We start from the raw sequence: 21114 nt of genomic DNA on the forward strand, positions 1-21114 counted from the left end.
AAAAAGTACTTTTTAAAAAAACTACTCCCTAGTATTGCATAAAGAATTATAGGAATATTCCCAATATGGGAATTGTAGGACTATCCTAAAGAATATAGGAATTATCAGAAATATCAGAATTATAGGGATATAGAGTAATAGAAATAGTATTGCTTTGATGTTTTAGGTTTATAAAAATAATATCTGATTCAGGCAAAACTTAAAAAAATCCAAAACCTCCCAGATATAAAAATACAGGAGAATTTTAATATATTTTGTGTGAGCATTCAGTCAGCTCTCCTTGCAGAGATTATTAACTATTCAAAAAGTACAAGCCAAGGATTTATCATCATCCTGACCCCAAATAACCACCTTATTATGAATTTAGTAATTACCTTGGTTGTATCTGAATCAAAATGGGCTTATCTGGTAATGAAATTTCTATTGCTAAACCTAAAGTGGAAAGAATAACAGAGAACTATTAATTATAGTGGCAGATACACAAGTGTGACGAGTAATCTTTGGGAGACACTCTTAGAAAAATTAGATTGAATGAGGTTGAGAATTTTTTGTTTTTGAATCTCAGCCTGTAACATCTGTTTACTGTGGAATATTTTCTTACAATTAGAAACACTTGTGAATAATTGACAGGTGTTTTGTTTTAGCACTAATAGCTGTACATATTATATTTATAATGCTTAATGAAGAATTGGTATAATACTAATTATATTTCATCTGTTAATGTTTGCCCATTGCAACTGTATCCTCTTTCTGCAATCTGTTAAACCTTTTGGGATTCATTTATTTATAGCAATCAAGTACAGATAAGTCTCTCTTAAAAGTGTTTTAGGTTCCAAAAGTTTATAAACACTTATTCAGCAAGTTAGAATAATTAAGTGCATTGAGGACAATACTTTGAATACTGCCAATTTATATAAGCAATTGCTGAACAGTTTTTCCCCCCACAGAAAAAATATATGAATTGTGTTCCTAGGCCACCTCTTTAAATTGATTGAAATTATGAATGGTTAGAATTTATTATTTTGGTAGGAGAAACAAATAAAGGATAATACTATTGGAATAATGGTGCTATAATTAAACAGAAAAGAAACAGAATATTTCATTGTTGATCTTATCTGTCTTGTTGTGACAGGTCAACCAGATGGTTCTCTGATCTTGTGGCCCTATATTCTTCAGGTGATTTAAGTGGAGAGAATGGTGTTGGGAGTAATAGAGGTGTTAGGGTATACTCTGAAGGTCTCAGGATTTTGTAAAAACCTGAGATCTGGTCCGGGGGTTGGCTACATAAGGGATACTGTAGGAGTCTGTTCACACTCAGCACTGGAGTCAGACTTTAGTGATGTTGGGCAGAAATGTCAGACTAGGTTTAGCTATAAGTAGAAGAAAATAGAGAGGAACCAGCACCTGCCTGACCTACCATAACTAAGGAAGTATTCACACAGGAGAGCATTCCCAAATTGGACAGGGAAAGGAAGCAGGGTAGAGAACAAGCCTATTTTCCAGTGAAGAATTTAAGAAAGGGAGAAATACAGGCCAACTTGGCAATAGTTTTTATAGCTAATGTGGAGCCTGCAAGTAGCTGGGAGTCAACAGCCCCATCTTGGTGAAGGAAGCTGTGGAGCAAGAGAGCCCATTTCTCTCACCTTCCCCTGGTCTGAGAAACTCTTGTGTGGATTTAGAACTAAGGTGTCGGTCAGGGTAGCTAGGTAGTGAGAACTGCTGTCACTGTCATTATTTTCACTCAACAGAAGCTGAAGTAGGAAAACACTTCAGTCAAGTGCAGGAGATCTGGGTATTAATATCTTTTCTCAATGACTAGCATGAAATGACTGACACAAAATCTGAAAATAATATCTAGCCTGGTGAGTTTTACAAGGTCACAATACCACTGCAGCCACAGAACCAAAATTGCTACTGTCTATGGAGCGCTTACTCTGTGATTGAGAGTTAATGCACTAAGTGCTTCTATACCTATATAAATGTATTTGTTACTACAAAAAAATCATACTATATATATTTTACAACCTGCTTTTTTTAATTGCAAAAGAAAATATTACACTGCCTTAATAAAATTTATCTACCTATCATTTAAATGTTTGCATTTATTCTCTTTGCAAGTATTCTATACTTGGACACAGTAATTTTTCAACCAGTAATGTTTATTAGACATTGTTTAATGTTTTCTTCGAAGATTTTCTCTTTGTTTTTGTCTCTAAGCATTTTTAGAGCTCAGTGTATCTAGGAGTGGATTTGCATTTATCCTACTTGGAGTTAGTTGAGCTTCTTGGGCATGTAGATTGATATAGTTCATCAAACTTGAAAAGTTTTCAACCATTATTTCTTTGAGTATTTTTATCTCTTTTCTTTCTCTCCTTGCCTTCTGGTACTCCCATTATGTGCATGTTGTTGTGCTTTGTGGTCTCCCACATTTCTCTAAGACATTGTTCATTATTCTTTATTTTTCTCTCTGTTTCTTTAGGTTGTACAATATCTGTCAAGGTATCTTCAAATTCATTGATTCTTCTGCTAGTTAAAGTCTACTGTTAAGCCCCTTTGGTGGATTTCTTATTTCAGTTATTATACTTTTCAACTCCAGAATTTCCATTTGGTGCTTTTTTATAATTTCTGTCTCTTTATTGATATTCTCCATTTGGTGTGACATTTATATCATATTTTATTTATTTAAACATGGTTTCTTTTAGTTCTTTGAATGTATTTATAATGCTACTTGGAAGTCTTCATCTGTTAAATCTGACATCTGAGACCTCTCAGGTAGTTGCTGTTTTCTGCTTTCCCCCCCATGTATACATTTTTCCTGTCTCTTTGCATATCTCATAACTGGTAAAAACTGGACATTTTAGATAATATATTATACCCAACTCCAAACATTTATTTTCCTCACTCCCTCTACCTCTCTGAGACCGGGTATCTTTTGCTTTTTTACTCATTTAGTGGCATTCCTGGCTATTTTAGTGAAACCTATTTCCCTTTCAGTGTGAAACCTCTAGTGTTGATCCTCAGGTGCGTGCACAGTTAGCCTTGGGATGACAGTAGTTTTAGCAAGGCTCCCTGTCCCTTTCCCTGTTCTGTTTAGCTGTTTCTGTTGGTATTACACTCAGTTGTTAGCCTCCACTAATTGCCAGCTCATTGCTTTTATTTTCAACAATGCCCCGAGGCATGAATTGCTCTCCAGTCTCTTCCAATTAAATCTGAGTCTGTTTGCAGATGTAGTTTTTGACGTCAGTCTTTGAGATTTGAAATTTGCCTATTCTTAGCTATCTCTTTCCCTGATTTTCTCTGATAAGCTAACTAGCCTATGGTTTAGCTTATTGTCCTCATGGAGCTACCAATCTCCTTTTAATTGCTTGCCACCAAATTCATTGTTTCTGAGAGCTGGAGTTTAGGCTTGAATTTCCTACACTCTGTTCCAAATAAAGTTAGTCTCTTTGGAGAGAGCTTCTGAACCCTCTCTTTTTGTAACCTACCTTTGCCCTGGGCAAAATCTCTGAGCACTGCTCAGGAGCTGGAGGTAGGGACATGGCCCATTTTTCTTAGAGTGACAGTCCTGCTCCTGAGCAGAGTACCAGCCAGGGATAGTAGCCTCTCTCTTTGGCGTGCCTCTCCTGGCATAGAACATCCACCCTGTGAAAAAGCTGGGACAAAGGTGATCAGTGATCAGGACCCCAGTATTCTCTGCCCACTGTTCCTGGGGTAGAGCTTCCATTCTACCAGTAGGGACTAGGTAGAGAAAAGGAGCTCTTAATATCTTGGTTACAATCACCTGAAATTTAATCTCTGTAACACATACCTGGGGAGATGAGAAATGCTGGAAGCCTGCCCCTCCTGGAGAGATAACCAAGCCCAGAACAGGTTTCTGGAAGAAGGGAGATCCCCATCTTATTGGCCACACCAGCTCAGAATGAAATTTTTGTCACACAGAGCTGGGGGAGTGCCTCAGTGCCACAAACTCTTGTTTTTACTGAAATTTAGTAGATTTTCTTGAATAAATATTTCTTCATTTACTTTATACCCTTAAGATGATTTTTAGTGACTTAAGTTGTTGGGGGTCTTTGGTAATTTTCACCAGTCATAGTTGTTTTACTAGGGAGCAGGTCTGCTGAGCTCCTCATGATGCCATTTTGGAACTGTTCTCTCCAAGGCCTTACTGCTGGAATTAGAGATTTTTATTTATTTTTTTCCTCTGTTAAACAGTGGGAACACAACAGCCTGGAACAGAGAGAGTTTGGTGGAGAGTAAAGAAGGGAGATAGTCAGGCCTTCTATTAATTTCCTGCATTCCACTATTTCTGATGCTCTGCCCATCTTAAAAGAATGTATGGAAACTATCAGAGATGATTAAAGCAGTTGGAGCACAGCCATTCAACCACACTGTGATCTCCCTGTTCTCCTCTCTCCCATTGGTGTTGCTCCCATCTTCAGTTCTCCATTGGCCAAATTCTTATAGTGTAGGGGGCATGGGACCACCATAGCAGAGGGAGAGCCGATGATCTTCTTTCAAAGTTTGTGCTCAATAGTGGAAGAAAGTAATTAGACTGGTGTAAACAGTACAAAATTCACCCAAACTTTGTTTCTAAAATTTTGGGGTCTTTCCCCAGATATGATAGTATATTGGCATGATATGGTGGAAAGAATGCATTCACCTTTGCTTTCAAATATTCTTTTGAAAATTCAGTTCCCCAGACATGTTAGCCACATTTCGAGGCTCAGTAGCCTCATGTGACTATTGGTCATTGTATACAGAAATATAGAATATTTCTGACATTGCAGAAAATTCTGTTGGATGGTCCTGAGGTATTCTGCTGCAGACCCTTTAGGCATTATCCTGTGATTTTTCTTGAATTCTAGCAGCTTTTGGATTGAGCAGATCCTCTAACCGTTTCCGCTGCTGTTCTTTATACCCACCGTGTTTTCAGTAAGTATTTTTTGAGTATTTTGAAGTTACTCTGTTTTGTGATCCTTCAGTCACTCCATTGATTCCCTCTGCTGCTTCTCAGTATCCCTGCTGATACTGTGCAGGCCATACGGCAACTGTGGGTTGTCTTCACTTCCTTGTACTGTGAGGTGTGCAGGGACACCTCACTACCTAACTTTGTTGAAAACGTTGCCCATGGTTTTTGGTTTTGGTTTCGAGCTGCTCTGTTTTACATGGGAATTTAAGAAAGATCCAGAAACTGTGCTTCTGATGTAGCTACCCCTTTTCCCCAAATATTCAGAATAAAAATTTTAACAAAATTTCTGCATGATTTGTATGCATATTAAAGCTCAGTGAGAACCAATAGAGGTTCTGGGACATGATAGGCCCTTATAAAATGGTTGCCATATAATATTGCTTCTGAAGTATGAGTTCAAGCCATCTAGTGTCTTTCATTCTATTTAGATAAAGTTTATATTGATATTCAACTCCACCTCAGTACAGACTTATATTTAGGTTACCATACACTGAAGCAAAACCCACTATTCTTTTTCTACATTTCTGTTACTATTTATTCAATTGCTTAAGTTATGTGTACTCTTTTCTAGATGGATATCAGGATGATCCTCAATTATGTAAAATAAAAATATTATCTAGAAGATCAGTAAAGCTGCCCCAACCCACTGGAGTCATGCATTGCTGTGGGTTAGGCTTCTCTTGGGCAGAGTTTGGGCAGATTACAAAGGGTAAATTTAGTTACCTTGAGACAAGACAAAGTTTGAGTTACATCTTCAGTTCCTTATCGACCTGTGCTTCAGAAATCCTTTGGGTAGTTCCGGTCAGCTTGGACAGATGGCAAGTTTATGGAGTTCAGGTGTAATTTGCTTCACACGCACCTGATCCCAGCCTTCCCTTTCACTGCTGAATTCCCTCCCTTAGGGATTTATTTGGTTACTTCTTCACAGTTGGCTGTATTCTGGGAAAATGAAAGGAATGCAAATCATAGACTTCTAAGCAAAATGTACCTCTCCCTTTTTTTTTTTTTTTTAACTTATCCCCCTTAAATTCCCCCCAGCCACCTCCCTACTTTCACATCACCAGATTTAAGATCTGGGAGTCAAGTAAGAGAAAAATACTCAAAAAAGAATGGAATTGATGAGTTCAAGGTTATGTAATTATTCCCATATAGAAATGTTTGGTTGGAAATTGGAAAAAATTAAAACCATGGGTACACAGATGTGTAGTTACTAGAATAAAATTATATATAATAGATAGATTTTAACTTGTAATAGGATAATAAAAAATCTTTTACCCGAAGTGCCAGGTGGTATCTCTAATCAGATTATACCCATTCCAGGTGGGTGCACAAGGACAAGAACTGGTCCCTTTCTATAAATCACTGGCTGATAAATGAAGTCTTTTCCATGTGCTCAAGTGCAAGTAAATCTTACTAGATTAGAATGAGACAGGTAAATGGAAAGCAGTATGCCTTCAGTGAAGCCAAGAGGATTTCCAAAAAAGAGAATAGTCTTGTATCAAAAGTGATTACTGAGTTAGCCCCTGCATCTAATTGTTCTATACTCCTTTAGCCAGATAACTTCACATCTTTTTATAACTTTAATACATCCATCACATGTGGCTTTGGTGGGGTTATGTCTCCATAAAAGCAGGATTTGACTTTGTGATCAACTCTTTGTACTTAATAGACCACTAACCCCCTTTCTATGCCAAGCAACAGAAAAAAATGGCCAAACTTGCCAACCTTCCTTTTGCCACAGAGGTTCTCATTGTTTTTATGCTCTATATTTGCCATGGTCTGATGTCCTGCATGGCTTGTCTTAGGCCCCAGGGATCCTTGGAGGTGGCTTATGGTTCTGGGTAGGACCCAAAGTAAGCTTGGAAAGTCAGCCCCTGCCTGAAGGTCTTCTATCAGGGTTAGACATTTCCAATTCAAGAGTCCTTAATCAGAAATGCTCTGATTGATTCAGCACTGAGAGGCAGGATGGCATGCAGTTTAAGTCTCTAGAACCAGACAACCTGTGTTGCAATCCCCGCTCCCCCAACTACTCAATATGGAACCTTAACAATTGACCTAATCTTAATGGTTTCCTCATCTGAAGAATGGTCTGCTTCATTAAGATTGTTATGAGAATAGAATGATTAAATAAATTAATATATGTAAGAAATATAGAATAGGGCCTAGCTTATAGTAAACACCATTAAAATTTCAGGTAGTATTTTCCTTATTAACATTATTATTATCATTTGTATTATTGGTGGAGATAATAGTCTGCTTCCGGGACAGCTCAAAAGGTCCTATGTCAAGAATTGTTGCTCTCATCCAACCCTTCCAACCTGTCAGAGCCAGGAGAGATTGTCTGGCTTTGTTCTGCTTTTAACCCAAGCCCTGAAGAAGACTCAGCCCACAGGAGTGGAGTTAAATCTTCAGAAGACAGTGTGTGGGTGCTGAGGGATTGATAAGCCTTTCTACTCCTTGGACCTGAGTTTCGTTCCTTTTTTCGGTGTTCAAATTATTGCATGTATGTTAGATTATATAGCAGGGTGTTGTCAATGTAAATTTTTTAGAAAACATTTTTAAAAAATACTGAATGAAAACAGTACCAACACCAAACAAGCTGATCTAACTAACATGTCACATTTCTGGGCAAATTACTTTCTTTCTCTGAGCTTTGGTTTTCTCACTGATGCAATGAGAGTTAAGAATTAGCAAATCTTGTAGACCTTGTGGCTCTACTATTTTAAACATTCTCAAGGTTCAAATTAGACCCTTCTTTGGGGAAAATAAGTTAAGTATATTGGGGCAGTTTACAGCACACAAATACTTTACATGTATCCACACAAATAAAAGTATTTGGTTTAGTTTGATGATTAAATTTTACTATTAATGAATAGCCCTTCCTTCTCTTTTTGTTAAGAAAACCTTTTTCATAGTATAACAAGTACTGACTTGATAGCATCTTTTTCATTTTCACCATTCTTATGAGTGTATAGTGGTACTTACTGTTGTTTTAATTTGCATTTCTCTGATGACCAATACTGTCAAATGTCTCATGATTTGGGGCCATTTAGTGTCTCTTCAAGTCTTTTGCCCACTTTTCTATTGGATTCTCTCCTTTTTCTTATTAATTAGTAGGAGTTCTAATTAATTAATTTTTTTACATGCTCTGGATACCAGTCTTTGATGGATATTTGAATTGTAAATGTCTTCTCCCTCTCTGTATCTTCCTTTTCACCCTCTTAGTGATGTGTTTTCTTTCATGAATAGAAATTCATAACTTTGATGGTGTTCGTTTTATCAGTCCATAACCTTACTGGTAGTGTTCTTAACATTTTGTTTAGGAAGTCTTTGCCTACCCCAAGATCAGGAAGATATTCTCCTGTTTTTGTTTAAAAGCTCGATGTTATTTTTCACTGAAATGGGTGATTTTTGTGCATGTGTATGGTGTGAAATAGGAGTCCACATACTTTATTTTCCATATGGGTATTCAATTGGCCCAGCACAATTTGTTGAAAAGATCGTTTTTTTTTTTCCCTCTATCATAGTACAGTTTGTCTTTGCATTAATCAAATGATTGAATATGTGTGGATCTGTTTTTGAGTTCTGTGTTTTGTTCCATTGATCTGTTTTTTCTTCTTTGCTGATACCACATTTTCATAATTAATGCAAGTTTATAATGAATCATGCTATTTGTTAATACAAAATCTCCAAATTTGTTCTTAACTATCATGGCTATCTTTGTCCCTTTGCATTTGAGTCTATAGATCGTTCTGGGAAAAATTGTCATCTTCATTATGTTGACTCTTTCAATCAGTTATGTGGATCTCTCCCTCTTCACCCCCACCCCCTATTTTAGGTGGTTTTTAATTTGTTTTAGTGATGTACTGTGGTTTGCAGTGTAGTGTCTTGCACATCTTTCACTGGATTTATTTCTACGTATTTGACATTGTATGATGTTAATGTAAGTGATATTTTGCATTTCATTTTTTTAATGTTTGTCACAGGCTTATTGAAATGACCTTTTATATACATAACCATGTTGAAATGCTTAATGACAGTTTAATATATTTTTATAATCTTTATATATATATTCCTTATGTGTATACATATATTTTTTTTAATTTTTTTCTCCCCTTATTCTGAATAGCACCTTCAATACAATATTGAATAGAAGTAGTGATAGTAGACATACTTACTCTCAATCTCAAAATAAAAACATAAACTTTCAATATGTCTCCAATAAGAATAATATTTACTATATATTTTATAGCTCTAAAAAATGACTGAAGAAGTTCCCTTCTATTCCCAGTGTGCTAAGAGTTTTCTTCTTTCAAAAACACAAAGGGAAGATGCCTGGGTGGCTCAGTCTGTTAAGCATCTGCCTTCGACTCTGGTCATGATCCCAGAGTCCTGTGATTGTGTCCTGTGTCAGGCTCCTTGCTCAGTGGGGAGCCTGCTTCCCCCTTTCCCTCTGCCCCTCCCCTGCTTGTACTCTGTCTCTCTGACAAATAAATAAATAAAAATCTTTAAAAACACAAGTGGGTTTTGAATTTTTTAAAAAGATTGTATTTATTTGACAGAGAGCAAGAGAGAGAGCATGAGAAGGGAGAAGGTCAGAGGGAGAAGCAGACTCCCCTCAGAGCTGGAAGCCCGATGTGGGACTTGATCCTAGGACTCCAAGATCATGACCTGAGCCGAAAACAGTTGCATAACCAACTCAGCCTCCCAGGTGTCCCTGAGTTTTGAATTTTATCCACTGCCTTTTTTTTTTGCATCTATGTATAATTTTTCTCTTTTCATCTATGAGATATATGCCATTGATTGAATTTAATAAAATCTACTTGGTTGTGATATATTATCTTTTTATTTTTATTTATTTTTTTATTTTTTTAAAGATTTATTTATTTATCTTTTTGACAGACAGAGATCACAAGTAGGCAGAGAGAGGAGGAAGCAGGCTCCCTGCTGAGCAGAGAGCCCCATGTAGGGATCAATCCCTAGGATCCTGGGATCATGACCTGGGCCGAAGGCAGAGGCTTTAACCCACTGAGCCACCCAGGCGCCCCTATTATCTTTTTAATATATCATCATATTGTATTTATAAAATACATATATTTGTGTGTATTTGGAATTTTTGAATCTATGTTCATAAAAAATTGCCTATAATTTTCTTTCTCTCTATTATTCTTGTTATACTTTATATCACAGTTGTGTGGACTTGTTAAAATGAAGAGATTAAATAAGATTAGTGTTCTTTATTCCTAAAATATGTGAAAAAATTTGCCAGTAAAACCATCTGACCCTGGAGACTTCTTTTTGTGGGGAGTTTTTAAAAAGTTTTTTTAAGTTATTATTTTAAATATTGTTTAATTATTTAATATTTCAATTATTTTTATTATTTTAAATTATTATTTCAAATGTTTTTTAAATTAATTATTGTTATTTATAATAGATAAAGGACTATTCAGATTTTATATTTTTTCTTGGTATCAGTTTCGTAAGTATATTTTTTAACAACTGTTCATTCCATCCCATTTTTCAAATTTACTGGGGAAAAACATTTATGTCATCTTAATACTTTCTAATAACAATGGAGTCTGTAGTGTTGTATACTTTTCTGCTTCTGTTATTGTTTATCTGTGTGGTTTTTTCTTCTTGTTTTCTTGATCAGTCTCACTGGAGTTCTATTAAATCTGTTAATCTTTTATTTTTATTTTGTATCTGTGCCTATTTCATTAATTTCTACTTTTCAAAAATTTCTTTCCCTAAACTTTATTTGGCTTGATTTGCTATTCTTTCTCTATCTTCCCAAGCTGACTTAGATCATAGATGTTAAGCTTTTTTCTTTGTTAATGTATGCATTTAATACTTCAATTTTACTATAATCATTTATTTTAGCTACAAAGTATTGATATTTTGTACCTTTATTAATATTCGGTTTTAAATTTTTCTAATTTTGTTGGAATTTTTTTGACCTATGAGTTATTTAGATGTATATTTTTGAATTTTCAAGTAGTTGGTAATTTTGTAGTTTTTTTTCTCTGTTATTAATAAGTCTAGCTTAATTTCACTGTGGTAAGAAAATATGCTCTGAAGTTTTCAATCTTTGAAGTCTGTTGAGGCTTCCTTGATCCTAAGTATAGTCAATTTGGAAAATGGTCCACGTGCCCTTGAAAAGAATCTGAATTCTGTCATTGTTGGACGCATTCATGTTAGTATGTCAATTATGTCAATTCTGGTAGTTCTGTTTAAATTATTCTTGTTGAAGTTTTGTTCTGCTTGTTCTCTCAGCTATTGAAAGAGGTATGTTAAAGTCTTTCATTATGACTGTGAATTTGTCTATTTTTCTTTTAATTCTGTCTATTTTTGCTTTATACACACACACACATACACATACACACACAGTTATTGGATTTTAAAATTGTTATGTGTTCTTCATTGTTTGATTTCTTTATTAGTCTACCACCTTAATCTTAGCAGTGGTTCTTTCCTTTAAATCTGTTTTCTCTGATGCTAGTATAGCCACACCAGCAATATTTTGATAAATATTTGCATGATATACCTCTTTCTATAAACTGTTCTGTGTTTTTATATTTAAGGTTTCTTTTGTGAGCAGTATATAATTTTGACCCAATCTGATAGTCTTTTAATTAACATATTGTCCATTTACATTTAATATAATTATGCTATATTTGTATTTTTGTCATCTTACGATTTGTCTTCTATATATACCATTTATTGTTTCTTTTTCTCTCCTTTCTTGTTTATATTTTAAATTTTTATTTGATTCTTTTCTTTCTAGTAGCTTACTACTTATAAAGTTGTCAGTATACATTACTATTCTTTTGGTGAAGACCATAGCAATTATAACATACATCCTTGCCTTAGTATAATGAAACTTATTTTAATGAAAGTCACTACTTTTGCCACTTCCCCAGTAATGCTAGGACCTTAAATACTTTAACTCCATTTACCCCCTTATGTCTTTCATCTTATTTTTGTCATAAAATTATATTCTACATAATTTTAAACTCCACAATATATTTAGTATCATTTTACAGAGTTAATGTTGGCTTATATATAGTTACAGAATTACTTTTCATAGTGTTCTTTGTTCCTCCCTGCATTCCTTCTTTCTGCCTGGGATCAATTTTCTTCAAGTGGAAGAATTCCCTCTTAGGATTGTTTTTAGTGCTATCCTGCTGGCAATGACTTCTCTCAATTTTTGCTTGTCTAAAAATGTCTTTATTTGGGGCACCTGGGTGGCTCAGTCATTAAGTGGCTGCCTTTGGCTCAGGTCATGATCCCAGGGTCCTGGGATCAAGCCCCACATCAGGGTCCCTATTGGGTCCGTAATCAAAGGAGCAAAACTGATACAAAGCGAAGGTCAAGCAAAGCTTTATTTCACACCAAGCATTGAGAATCAAACTGACCCGCCAGGGCCATCTCTTGCAAAGAGGTGACCTCTCTCTGCCTCACAGACTAGCTTTTAAGGGCAAAGGCCATGTGGTTGGGCCTGGCCACGCATAGGTGGCCAATGAGATTGTAACACACAGAGAAAGCTAGCCTATCACCTTGGTCAGAATTGGCGCCCAAAAGGTACCCAGAGGGTGGGGCCCATACTCCCTGGTAGCTAGGGAGACCATATGCGCCCCCCCCACTGATTGGATACCTCCACCTGGCCTGACCCACCCTTGTATTTGGGCTTTGTTACCTGGGACTGGTTTCCGGGGCTTGTTTTTAAGTAAGTCCCCTGGGGGGTAGGGGGGGGCAGGGACAGTTTAAGTTTTACTGTATAAACAACAAAATCACTGTTTAACCTGTGTTCCCTCTCTTGCTGTCTCTCACTCTGTCAAATAAATAAATAAAATCTTAAAAAAGAAAGTCTTTAGTTCACATTTATTGAAGGAACTTTCCTGGCATAGAAATCTAAAGATGTGCTGCATCATGTTAATAGTCATATTAATAGTTATAAAGATGGTTACAAAATTTATTGAGCTTCAAATAATTTTCATAATTTATAATATTTATATTGATCTTGGTGTTTTTAAGTCATGATCAGGGGATTTCTCCTAACATTCCCCTTCTTTCTAGTATTCTGTAATGAAAATAGTCCAGAATTTGGAAGGAAAAATACCTTTGACCTTGATCAAGCCATTTAACTTTTTTAAGCCAGTTTCCTCTGTATAAAATGGGAAAAATAGAGTGGCTGTATGTCACTGTGAACTTTTGAGGTTCTGTTGGGTTATGTATGGAAGTGCTTTACAATATGTAAAGTACCAATTAGTTGGAATTTTTTAGTGTCGTTGTTATTTACTGAAACAAAAACATCTCTTTGTATTCAGTATATATCCAGAATTCTCTTAGCAGTGCACATTTTTATAAAACCCACAAAATGGTTAAAATTATAGTATTCATGTATATATTTATTTATATATGCACTGCCTTTTATAAGAAAGTAAGACAGTGTTAAAAGTTACATAAAACAGGGGCGCCTGGGTGGCTCAGTGGGTTAAGCCGCTGCCTTCGGCTCAGGTCATGATCTCAGGGTCCTGGGATCGAGTCCTGCATCGGGCTCTCTGCTCAGCAGGGAGCCTGCTTCCCTCTCTCTCTCTCTCTCTCTCTCTCTCTGCCTGCCTCTCCATCTACTTGTGATCTCTCTCTGTCAAATAAATAAATAAAATCTTAAAAAAAAAAAAGTTACATAAAACAGAACTTACACAAGTTTGGTTGTAAATTTATTTCTGATTTTTCAAGCAACGAACATGAAAAAGGAGACCTGGCTGGTTACACAATTCATACTACTCTTAATATTAAAATAATTCATTAATTTAGTAGAAGTACTATTCTTTCTTAGTATACGGAGTTCAGGCAGCAATTTCCCCCTTATTTTTCTTAGTGATGCTGAGTTATTTAAAAGATTATTCTGCTGGCTTAGAGGTTACTGATTTGCATGGTTAATCCAAATCTGTGTCGGACTGATCTAGAATTTTAATATTCTGCTTCATACGTTCAAAGGGAGAATTATACATTTTAAAGTGAGCTACAAGTAGCTGCTTTTCCACCCTACTTGCAAATGGATTCTATTCAGAAAACTAATAAAGAATGCCAGTTTCCTTTTCAAAATGCTTGGATACACATTTGAGGGAGGGTTAGGCTGATAAATTAAAATTTTATTTTGCATATCTAGTATTAACAAAACTGCCTTAGAAAGATATTTAGCTGTGTTTTATTTTTCCTTCATAGAGGTTCCTTACTACATTGATCAAATGTTTATTTGCCTTCCTGTATGTAGACATATTCCTGTTGTTTTATTTCTCTTCTGACAAAGAAGTGGTCATTCAGACTTATATTTTGTAGGGTTTTTTTTTTTCATTTTTCCCTCTTTATTTATTAAATGTGTATTTAAATGAAAAAAAAGTATAGAACTAAAGCTTTTAAACAATCAAAGGGTATGTTAGTGTCTCATAAGCAATGCCATGACACATCTGAAGTTTTGTATGGTGATCAGATTTAAAATAGGACATTTGTTCCTTATTTAAATTCTTTGACTTTGTCTTTAGGTCTCTGGCATGCATTTTATATGAGATGTGCTGCATGAATCATGCATTCACTGGCTCCAATTTCTTGTCCATTGTTTTAAAAATCGTTGAAGGTGACACGCCTTCTCTCCCCAAGAGATATCCAAGAGAACTGAATGCCATCATGGAACGGTATGTAAATAAATATATTGCCACAGAAGCAATTTTAAATTGTACTTCTATCTTAGTTCATTTGAAAAATAATTTTCTTCTCAAACATTACAGCATGTTGAACAAGAGTCCTTCACTGAGACCATCTGCGATGGAAATTTTAAAAATGCCTTACATTGATGAACAACTACAGGTATTTAAAACGAAAGGGATACTGGGAAACATGTATTAGCATTTATATACATTCCAGAACTTGAAGATAGCCTGAGGGAATAAGATGCATTAAGAATCAGTCAGAAAGGAGAGAAAAAGATTTTTTTTTTAAAGCTGAAGGAAATTATTAGTCAGACAATCTCTTTGCAAAAGCTGGTATGTGAACTCCCATTCCCCAAAGCCCCAGATATGAGAAATTAGGGTTGTAATTTTCTGCCTAAACTCAACATCTGCCCTTAGAGCTTTTTGGTTTACAAATCTTACCTCAATACTTTGTAAATGTATCCCTGCTAGGACAAGAATGTATCACTAATAAGGTAAAATCTGGGGTTTTCACGGAGTCTTTATTATTCCCCTCTAAAGTTTCGCAGGCGAGGTAAACATAACGCCAGGCAAGGTGGGCGCAAGGCAAGATTTATTAAAGGCACTCTCCGGTGAAGTTTCAGGGCTCAGGAGAAGGGGAGCCAGGAAAGTCACTCAGGGAGGAGGTGGGCATCCTTGGGCGAGGTTCCTCAACTCCGGAAAGGGGAGTGGGGCAAGTCGCACTGGGAGGGAGTTGGTGGGGATCTTTTATAAGACCAAGGCATCGCATGGGCTCACATCCATATTTGGTGATCGGAAGGTATGGGGTGAGGGCTCCTGATAATACTCCTGTTTCCTGCATAGGTATCGGGTTACCTATGGAGATGTGACCAGGGCATACACCCTTTTGGTGGGAGAGTCTAGGGTTAAGGAAGGTGATGGAGAGGGGACTGGAAGATGGCAGACCCGGTGGTCATTTCTGTTGTTCCTCTTGCATTTCCGGAACCACCGACCCAACATCCTCCTTTCTTATATATCTTAATCATATTTTCATTGATTAGGTAAGTTTGTTTTCCTGTAGATTAGAAATTTTGGTGCGAAGAATCTACCTCTTGTGGCAAGAAAAAAGCAAAGGGTACTTCTTGGAGGGTTTGTTTGTTTGTTTTTAGGCTTTTACAATTACCTCAGGCAAATTTCCTTGAATTTTATGGCAGTTTTAAGTAGACCCATAAAGCAGTCCTTCACCTTCAAAGATGGTCACACATTTTCTCTGCATCCAGTTCGAAGTTGGCAGGAAACAAGGATGCTGACTTGGTGTGTCTTCATCAGTGGAGTGCTGAGCACAGTACTGAAGGTGCTGAAAGGAACAGCTATAGCTCCTGTCCTTTTGCAGCTTGGCTGCTAGTAAGAAGACCCAGTACCCAAGAAAGACTAATTACACATTATCAGGAGCACTAGGCAGGACGCTATAAAATAAGGGAAGGGAATGATGTCTTTGGTGGTCAAAGAAAGAGTAGGTAACGGTTCTCTACCAGTGAGATAGTGGGAAGCAGTCAGACACTTAAGGAGCCTACGAGAGGGTTGGAACCACAGAGAATTAGCTGGGACAAAGGCCTGAATCAGGTTATTTTTCTAGATGGAGACAAAGAGGGGAGGGGTCTTAGGCAAGAATGTGCCCTCTGGAGAAGCGCCTGAGGAAGTGGGGTAATAAACAGGACTGGAAGGAAAGTGCCAAAAGTCCCTTGGTACTGAGTTCTCTTGGTGTGTAACTTTCACTATGCCGAGCCAGCTCCACTAGCCCAAGGTCAGGACTTTGAAAAGACACATAGGTGCTAACTGTTGGGATCAAAACCACATTAAGTGGGCTGTGAGCAGACCAAAAAAAAAGTTAAAAGGAATCCAAGGAGATCTGCTGGGACTAGGATGATTCAAGTGAGGCATTTGCCCTGGGGCACAATTAGAGTGGACACCAAAAACTCAGTAATCAGGATAAATAACATTTTAGTGCAATGTTTAAAAAATCCAAATTAATGCTAAAAATCCCTGGTAACAAAATATCAAAGGTTCACAGGCAACATCCAACAGGACTAGGATTAGGGTGATGGAAGTGAGGTAGTAGAATGGTACAGGTTCAGGGTTGGATCCTGTCTTTATTTTTGTTTTCTGTCTTTATTTAAACTTTTCTTTTTTTAATCAGTTAGCAGTTATGTTAGTTTCAGGTGTACATTAAGGCAGTTCACCAATTGTATGTGTTATGCCCCCCCCTCCAAATGGGTCCGTGATTAAAGGAGCGAGACTGATATGAAGCGAAGGTTAAGCAAAGCTTTATTTCCAGCCAAGCATTAAGAATCAAACTGACTGGCCAGGGCCGCGCCTCTTACAGAGAGGGCGACCCTTCTCTGTTTCACAGACTAGCTTTTAAGGGCAAAGGCAATGCGGTTGGGCCTGGCCACGCACAGGTGGCCAATGAAACTGTAACACATGGAGAAAGCTGCACAGTGATGCTAGGTGACCAACTGAATTACAATTTACCCTAGTAGACATTTGAACCAGCCTATCACCTTGGTCAGAATTGGCGCCCAAAAGGTGCCCAAAGGGCGGGGCCCATACTCCTTGGTAACTAGGGAGACAGTATGTGCCTCCCCACTGATTGGATGTCTCCACCTCGCCTGACCCGCCCTTGTATTTGAGCTTTGTTACCTGGGGCTGGTTTCCGGGACTTGTTTTTAAGTAAGTCCCCTGGGGGAAGGGGAGCAGGGATAGTTTAAGGGTTAAACAACATTATTGTTTTAACCTTGATGGAAGCCTCTGGCTAAATAGGTCCTTACAGTATGTATGACCCAGTGCTTCTTAAGTGCAGTCTTAATTCCCTTCCCCTATTTCACCCATCCCCTCACCCACCTGGCAATCTTCAGTTTGTTCTCTGTATTTGAGTCTGTTTTTGTTTTTTTATTTTTTGTTTTTCTGTCTCTTTTTTCATTTGTCCATTTGTTTTGTTTCTTAAATTCCACGTATGACTGAGATTGCATGGTATTTGTCTTCCTCTGACTGACTTCACCTAGCATTATACCCTCTAGAGTCATTCATGTTATTGCAAGTGGCAAGATTTAAACATTTCATGTTGTATTCTCCATGGCTTTTTGGTATTCATTTTTATTTTTCATAATATTGCATTAAAAAATGAGTCTTTTGGTGCCCTTTCAGTTTTGCACCTGAGGCAAGTGTTTCACTTGTCTCAGCCTAGTCCTGGCCCTGGGAGTGGGGACACTGTCCAGTATCCAAAGAAGCAAACTGAGGAGATCTTGTTTGTTCTTGGAGCTGAGGAGAGGCCTGCCTGTGGTGGGTAGCAGGGAGTGAGAGAATAGGTAGTGAGTGCCAGATGAAGCTGGAGCCTGACAACCACCGCCCCCCCCAAGACTTTGCAGCATAAGCTATCTTATTTATCAAATTAAAGTAGTTACCAGTGGGTTTTGTTTTCAAACTCCCAGGTGTGGTCAATAACACTGCACACCCAGAAAAGGCCCCCGGTAGTCGGCTGCCCTTTCATCCCTGAATTGGAGTATTTAAAGTGCATCAGGGTTGTTCTTTTTTTCCAGCACCTGATGTGTAGATACTCGGAAATAACTCTGGAAGACAAGAATTTGAATTGTCAGAAAGAGGCTGCTCAGATAATTAATGCCATGTAAGTAAATTGCTTTGTTTTTAAAAAGCCCATTGAGCATAATATTAAATGCATTTGTCTTTAAAAATCTATTAGTGCTAAGCTGACTGCACAGAGTATTCTAGAATTCACTGAAGTCTTGCCAAGAAATTAAGGAGCTACAGTAACTTGGCATTCCAAAGCCCCTCTGCCCCAGGTGGTAGCAAATTGAGATTATAAAAGTTTTAAACAACTGCACAGCTTACAGATCTGCAGGGTAGCTCTGCAGTTGCCTTGTAAGTATGTAGAGAAATTAATATCTCAAACATTTAGTGATAGTTATGCTAGTGAGCCTTCCATATTAAGCATAAATGGTTTTCACATGTTGTTTAACAGGAACTGGCAGAGTATCTATTGAGAAGACAACACTGTGAAGTCCTAGGACAATAGAAAATAAGCCAAAATTTACTTCCCTGAGATATACATATGAACTAGAAAATGTCTTTTTCATAAACATAATTATTTCTTGATGTAACGTCTCTCTCCTACCTTAATCAAAATTTCTGTGCTATACCATAGAAGAGCATAGAGTACTCAGTGACTTCAGAACAGCCATGTATAGCTGTGCAGGCTGTGGACTGCACAACTCAAGGGGTTATATAAAGACCAAATCTATAATTTGCTGAGGAACTCTCTATGTCATTTTATAAAGACCCCATGAGAATGGCAGCCCCTCCTCAGGGCTGCGCAAGGCAGTAGGTGAGAACAATAGCCCTCTTTAGCCTAATCAAGACCAAATAACACAAATGTGCTTCTCTGACACTCAGTCCAGTGCTTTCTCAGGTGCACTGTGTTTGTTTTCCAATTTCACATTCAAACAGAAGAAACTGGTTCATCAAAGATACTCAGTCTTCATTTAATGCATGCTCTCCATTTAAAATACCCTGCACGTCAGGGGCTAATGTTTGAGGCATGCTCCTATCACCTAATTTCCTTAGGTTGCTAATTATTCTTTTAAGAATGCTTGGAATTCTGATTTTGTTTTATTTTAAACTGAGGTGTGAAAGTAGGAAAATACCAGGCTAATTTTAACTACCGTTTTGTACTGCAGATGTGATACTGATTACCTGACAGTGCTTACAATTAAAGTGTGCTAGAGGCTGATCCTTTGTAAGGTCTTCCACATTATGAAATATTGATTTCAAATTGTCACTTTTTTTTCTCAATCTATGACTATGTTTCAAGGAGCTGTGTTTGCTTTTACAAAACAAGGGACGTATATTCCAGAAAATTGTATCTCCCCTCGAGTCTGTGGATGGTTTTCCAGAGGGATGAGAGCTGCCTACAAATGTTCATTACTGTTACACAATTAATACAAAATTAAAAAGATTAGAGTGGGAATGAAACGAAAGGGAGACCTCTCCTAGGATTCTGTAATGACGGAGCTGAGTGCAAGAGAGATTCCGCAGTATCAGACCCTAACCGAGTCAGGCACAGAAACAAATGTCATTGAGAATATGGTTGCAGACGTTTCAACACACGAGTAATGTAAGCATGTTTCTTTAACTGAAGAAAGAAGCTCCTAAATAACAATTTTAACTAACATTTTTTTTTAAAGATTTTATTTATTTATTTGAGAGAGAGGAGAGAGAGCGAGCATGAGGGGAGAGAGGTTAGCGGGAGAAGCAGACTCCCCGCCGAGCAGGGAGCCGGATGTGGGACTCCATCCCGGGACTCCAGGACCATGACCCGAGCCGAAGGCATTCACTCAACCAACTGAGCCACCCAGGTGCCCCAATTTTAACTAACATTTTGTGGGGTGCTTGGCTCTGTTATAAGCATTTTACATTAAATAACTCATTTAAATTCACAAAACCCTTATGAATTAGGTACTATTATTATCTATTATTATTATTATTATTATTTTAATAATCATAGGGAGGTTAAATAACTTGCGCAAGGGCATATACATGTAACATGGGAGCTAGAAGTCAAACCCAGAGAATGTTATTAACCTGTGTGATAACCACTGTGCCATGCTTACCTGCTGTAGGAAGCATAGAATATACAACATATTCAACAAAATTTAACTATTACAATACTACCATTCAACATATTCAACAAAATTTAACTATTACAATACTACCATTTGGGTTACTTTGATGTATCAGACACTGTACATACATCGTTTCATATAATACTAAATCTTATTCTTTACAGATGAGAAATTGGAGCTTCAGAGAGATTCAGTAACTTGCCCAAGGCTATAGAGCTAACGAGGGGGTAGAGATGGGGTTCAAACCCTGCCTGATTCCAAAGATTAAATCCTATCCACAGGGTTGAATTAGCACCGGTACATTTACTCTTTGATGGCCAAGATTCTAATTTGTCTTACATTATAAAAACCAGTCATAGGCCATGAAATAGCAGAAATTTAGAAAGTACATAGGTTGTTTTTAAACAAAAGTCTAATTTGAAAAATATTACCAATTAACCATAGTCCTGGTTGGCTCATTACCCACCCTGAGTTTATTAGTTTTTGCCTGGCCTGTCTCGAGATGCTTTCCCCATCAGTAGTGTAATGATACTTCTGTAAAATATTTGTTTAATTTTTCTGAGCGTGTTTGGAATGAGTTGCATGTGGGGGATCTTTATTATTTATAGGCAAAAAAAGATCCACCTGCAGACTCTGCAGGCGCTGTCTGAAGTGCAGAAAATGACACCAAGAGAAAGGATGCGGCTGAGGAAGCTCCAGGCAGCTGATGAGAAGGCCCGGAAGCTGAAGTAAGCTGCCCTTCCTTGGGGTACCCTGTGCT

At 37.3% G+C, this 21114-nt stretch overlaps 1 protein-coding gene across 2 annotated transcripts in view; it reads left to right on the forward strand.

Annotated features, from left to right (window-relative positions):
* Positions 1–21114, forward strand: part of LOC111155059 (NIMA related kinase 11) — a 241177-nt gene that overhangs the window by 81177 nt on the left and 138886 nt on the right. For both annotated transcript variants that reach the window (XM_022515086.1, XM_022515087.1), the window contains 4 exons: positions 14515–14664; positions 14758–14836; positions 18255–18340; positions 20963–21082. In XM_022515086.1, the coding sequence (XP_022370794.1) occupies positions 14515–14664; positions 14758–14836; positions 18255–18340; positions 20963–21082 (435 nt within the window). The remainder of the gene's footprint in view (positions 1–14514; positions 14665–14757; positions 14837–18254; positions 18341–20962; positions 21083–21114) is intronic.

The sequence above is a fragment of the Enhydra lutris genome, unplaced genomic scaffold, assembly GCF_002288905.1.
Source record: "Enhydra lutris kenyoni isolate GAN:26980312 unplaced genomic scaffold, ASM228890v2 scaffoldscaffold39, whole genome shotgun sequence".
Classification (NCBI taxonomy): Eukaryota; Metazoa; Chordata; class Mammalia; order Carnivora; family Mustelidae; genus Enhydra; species Enhydra lutris.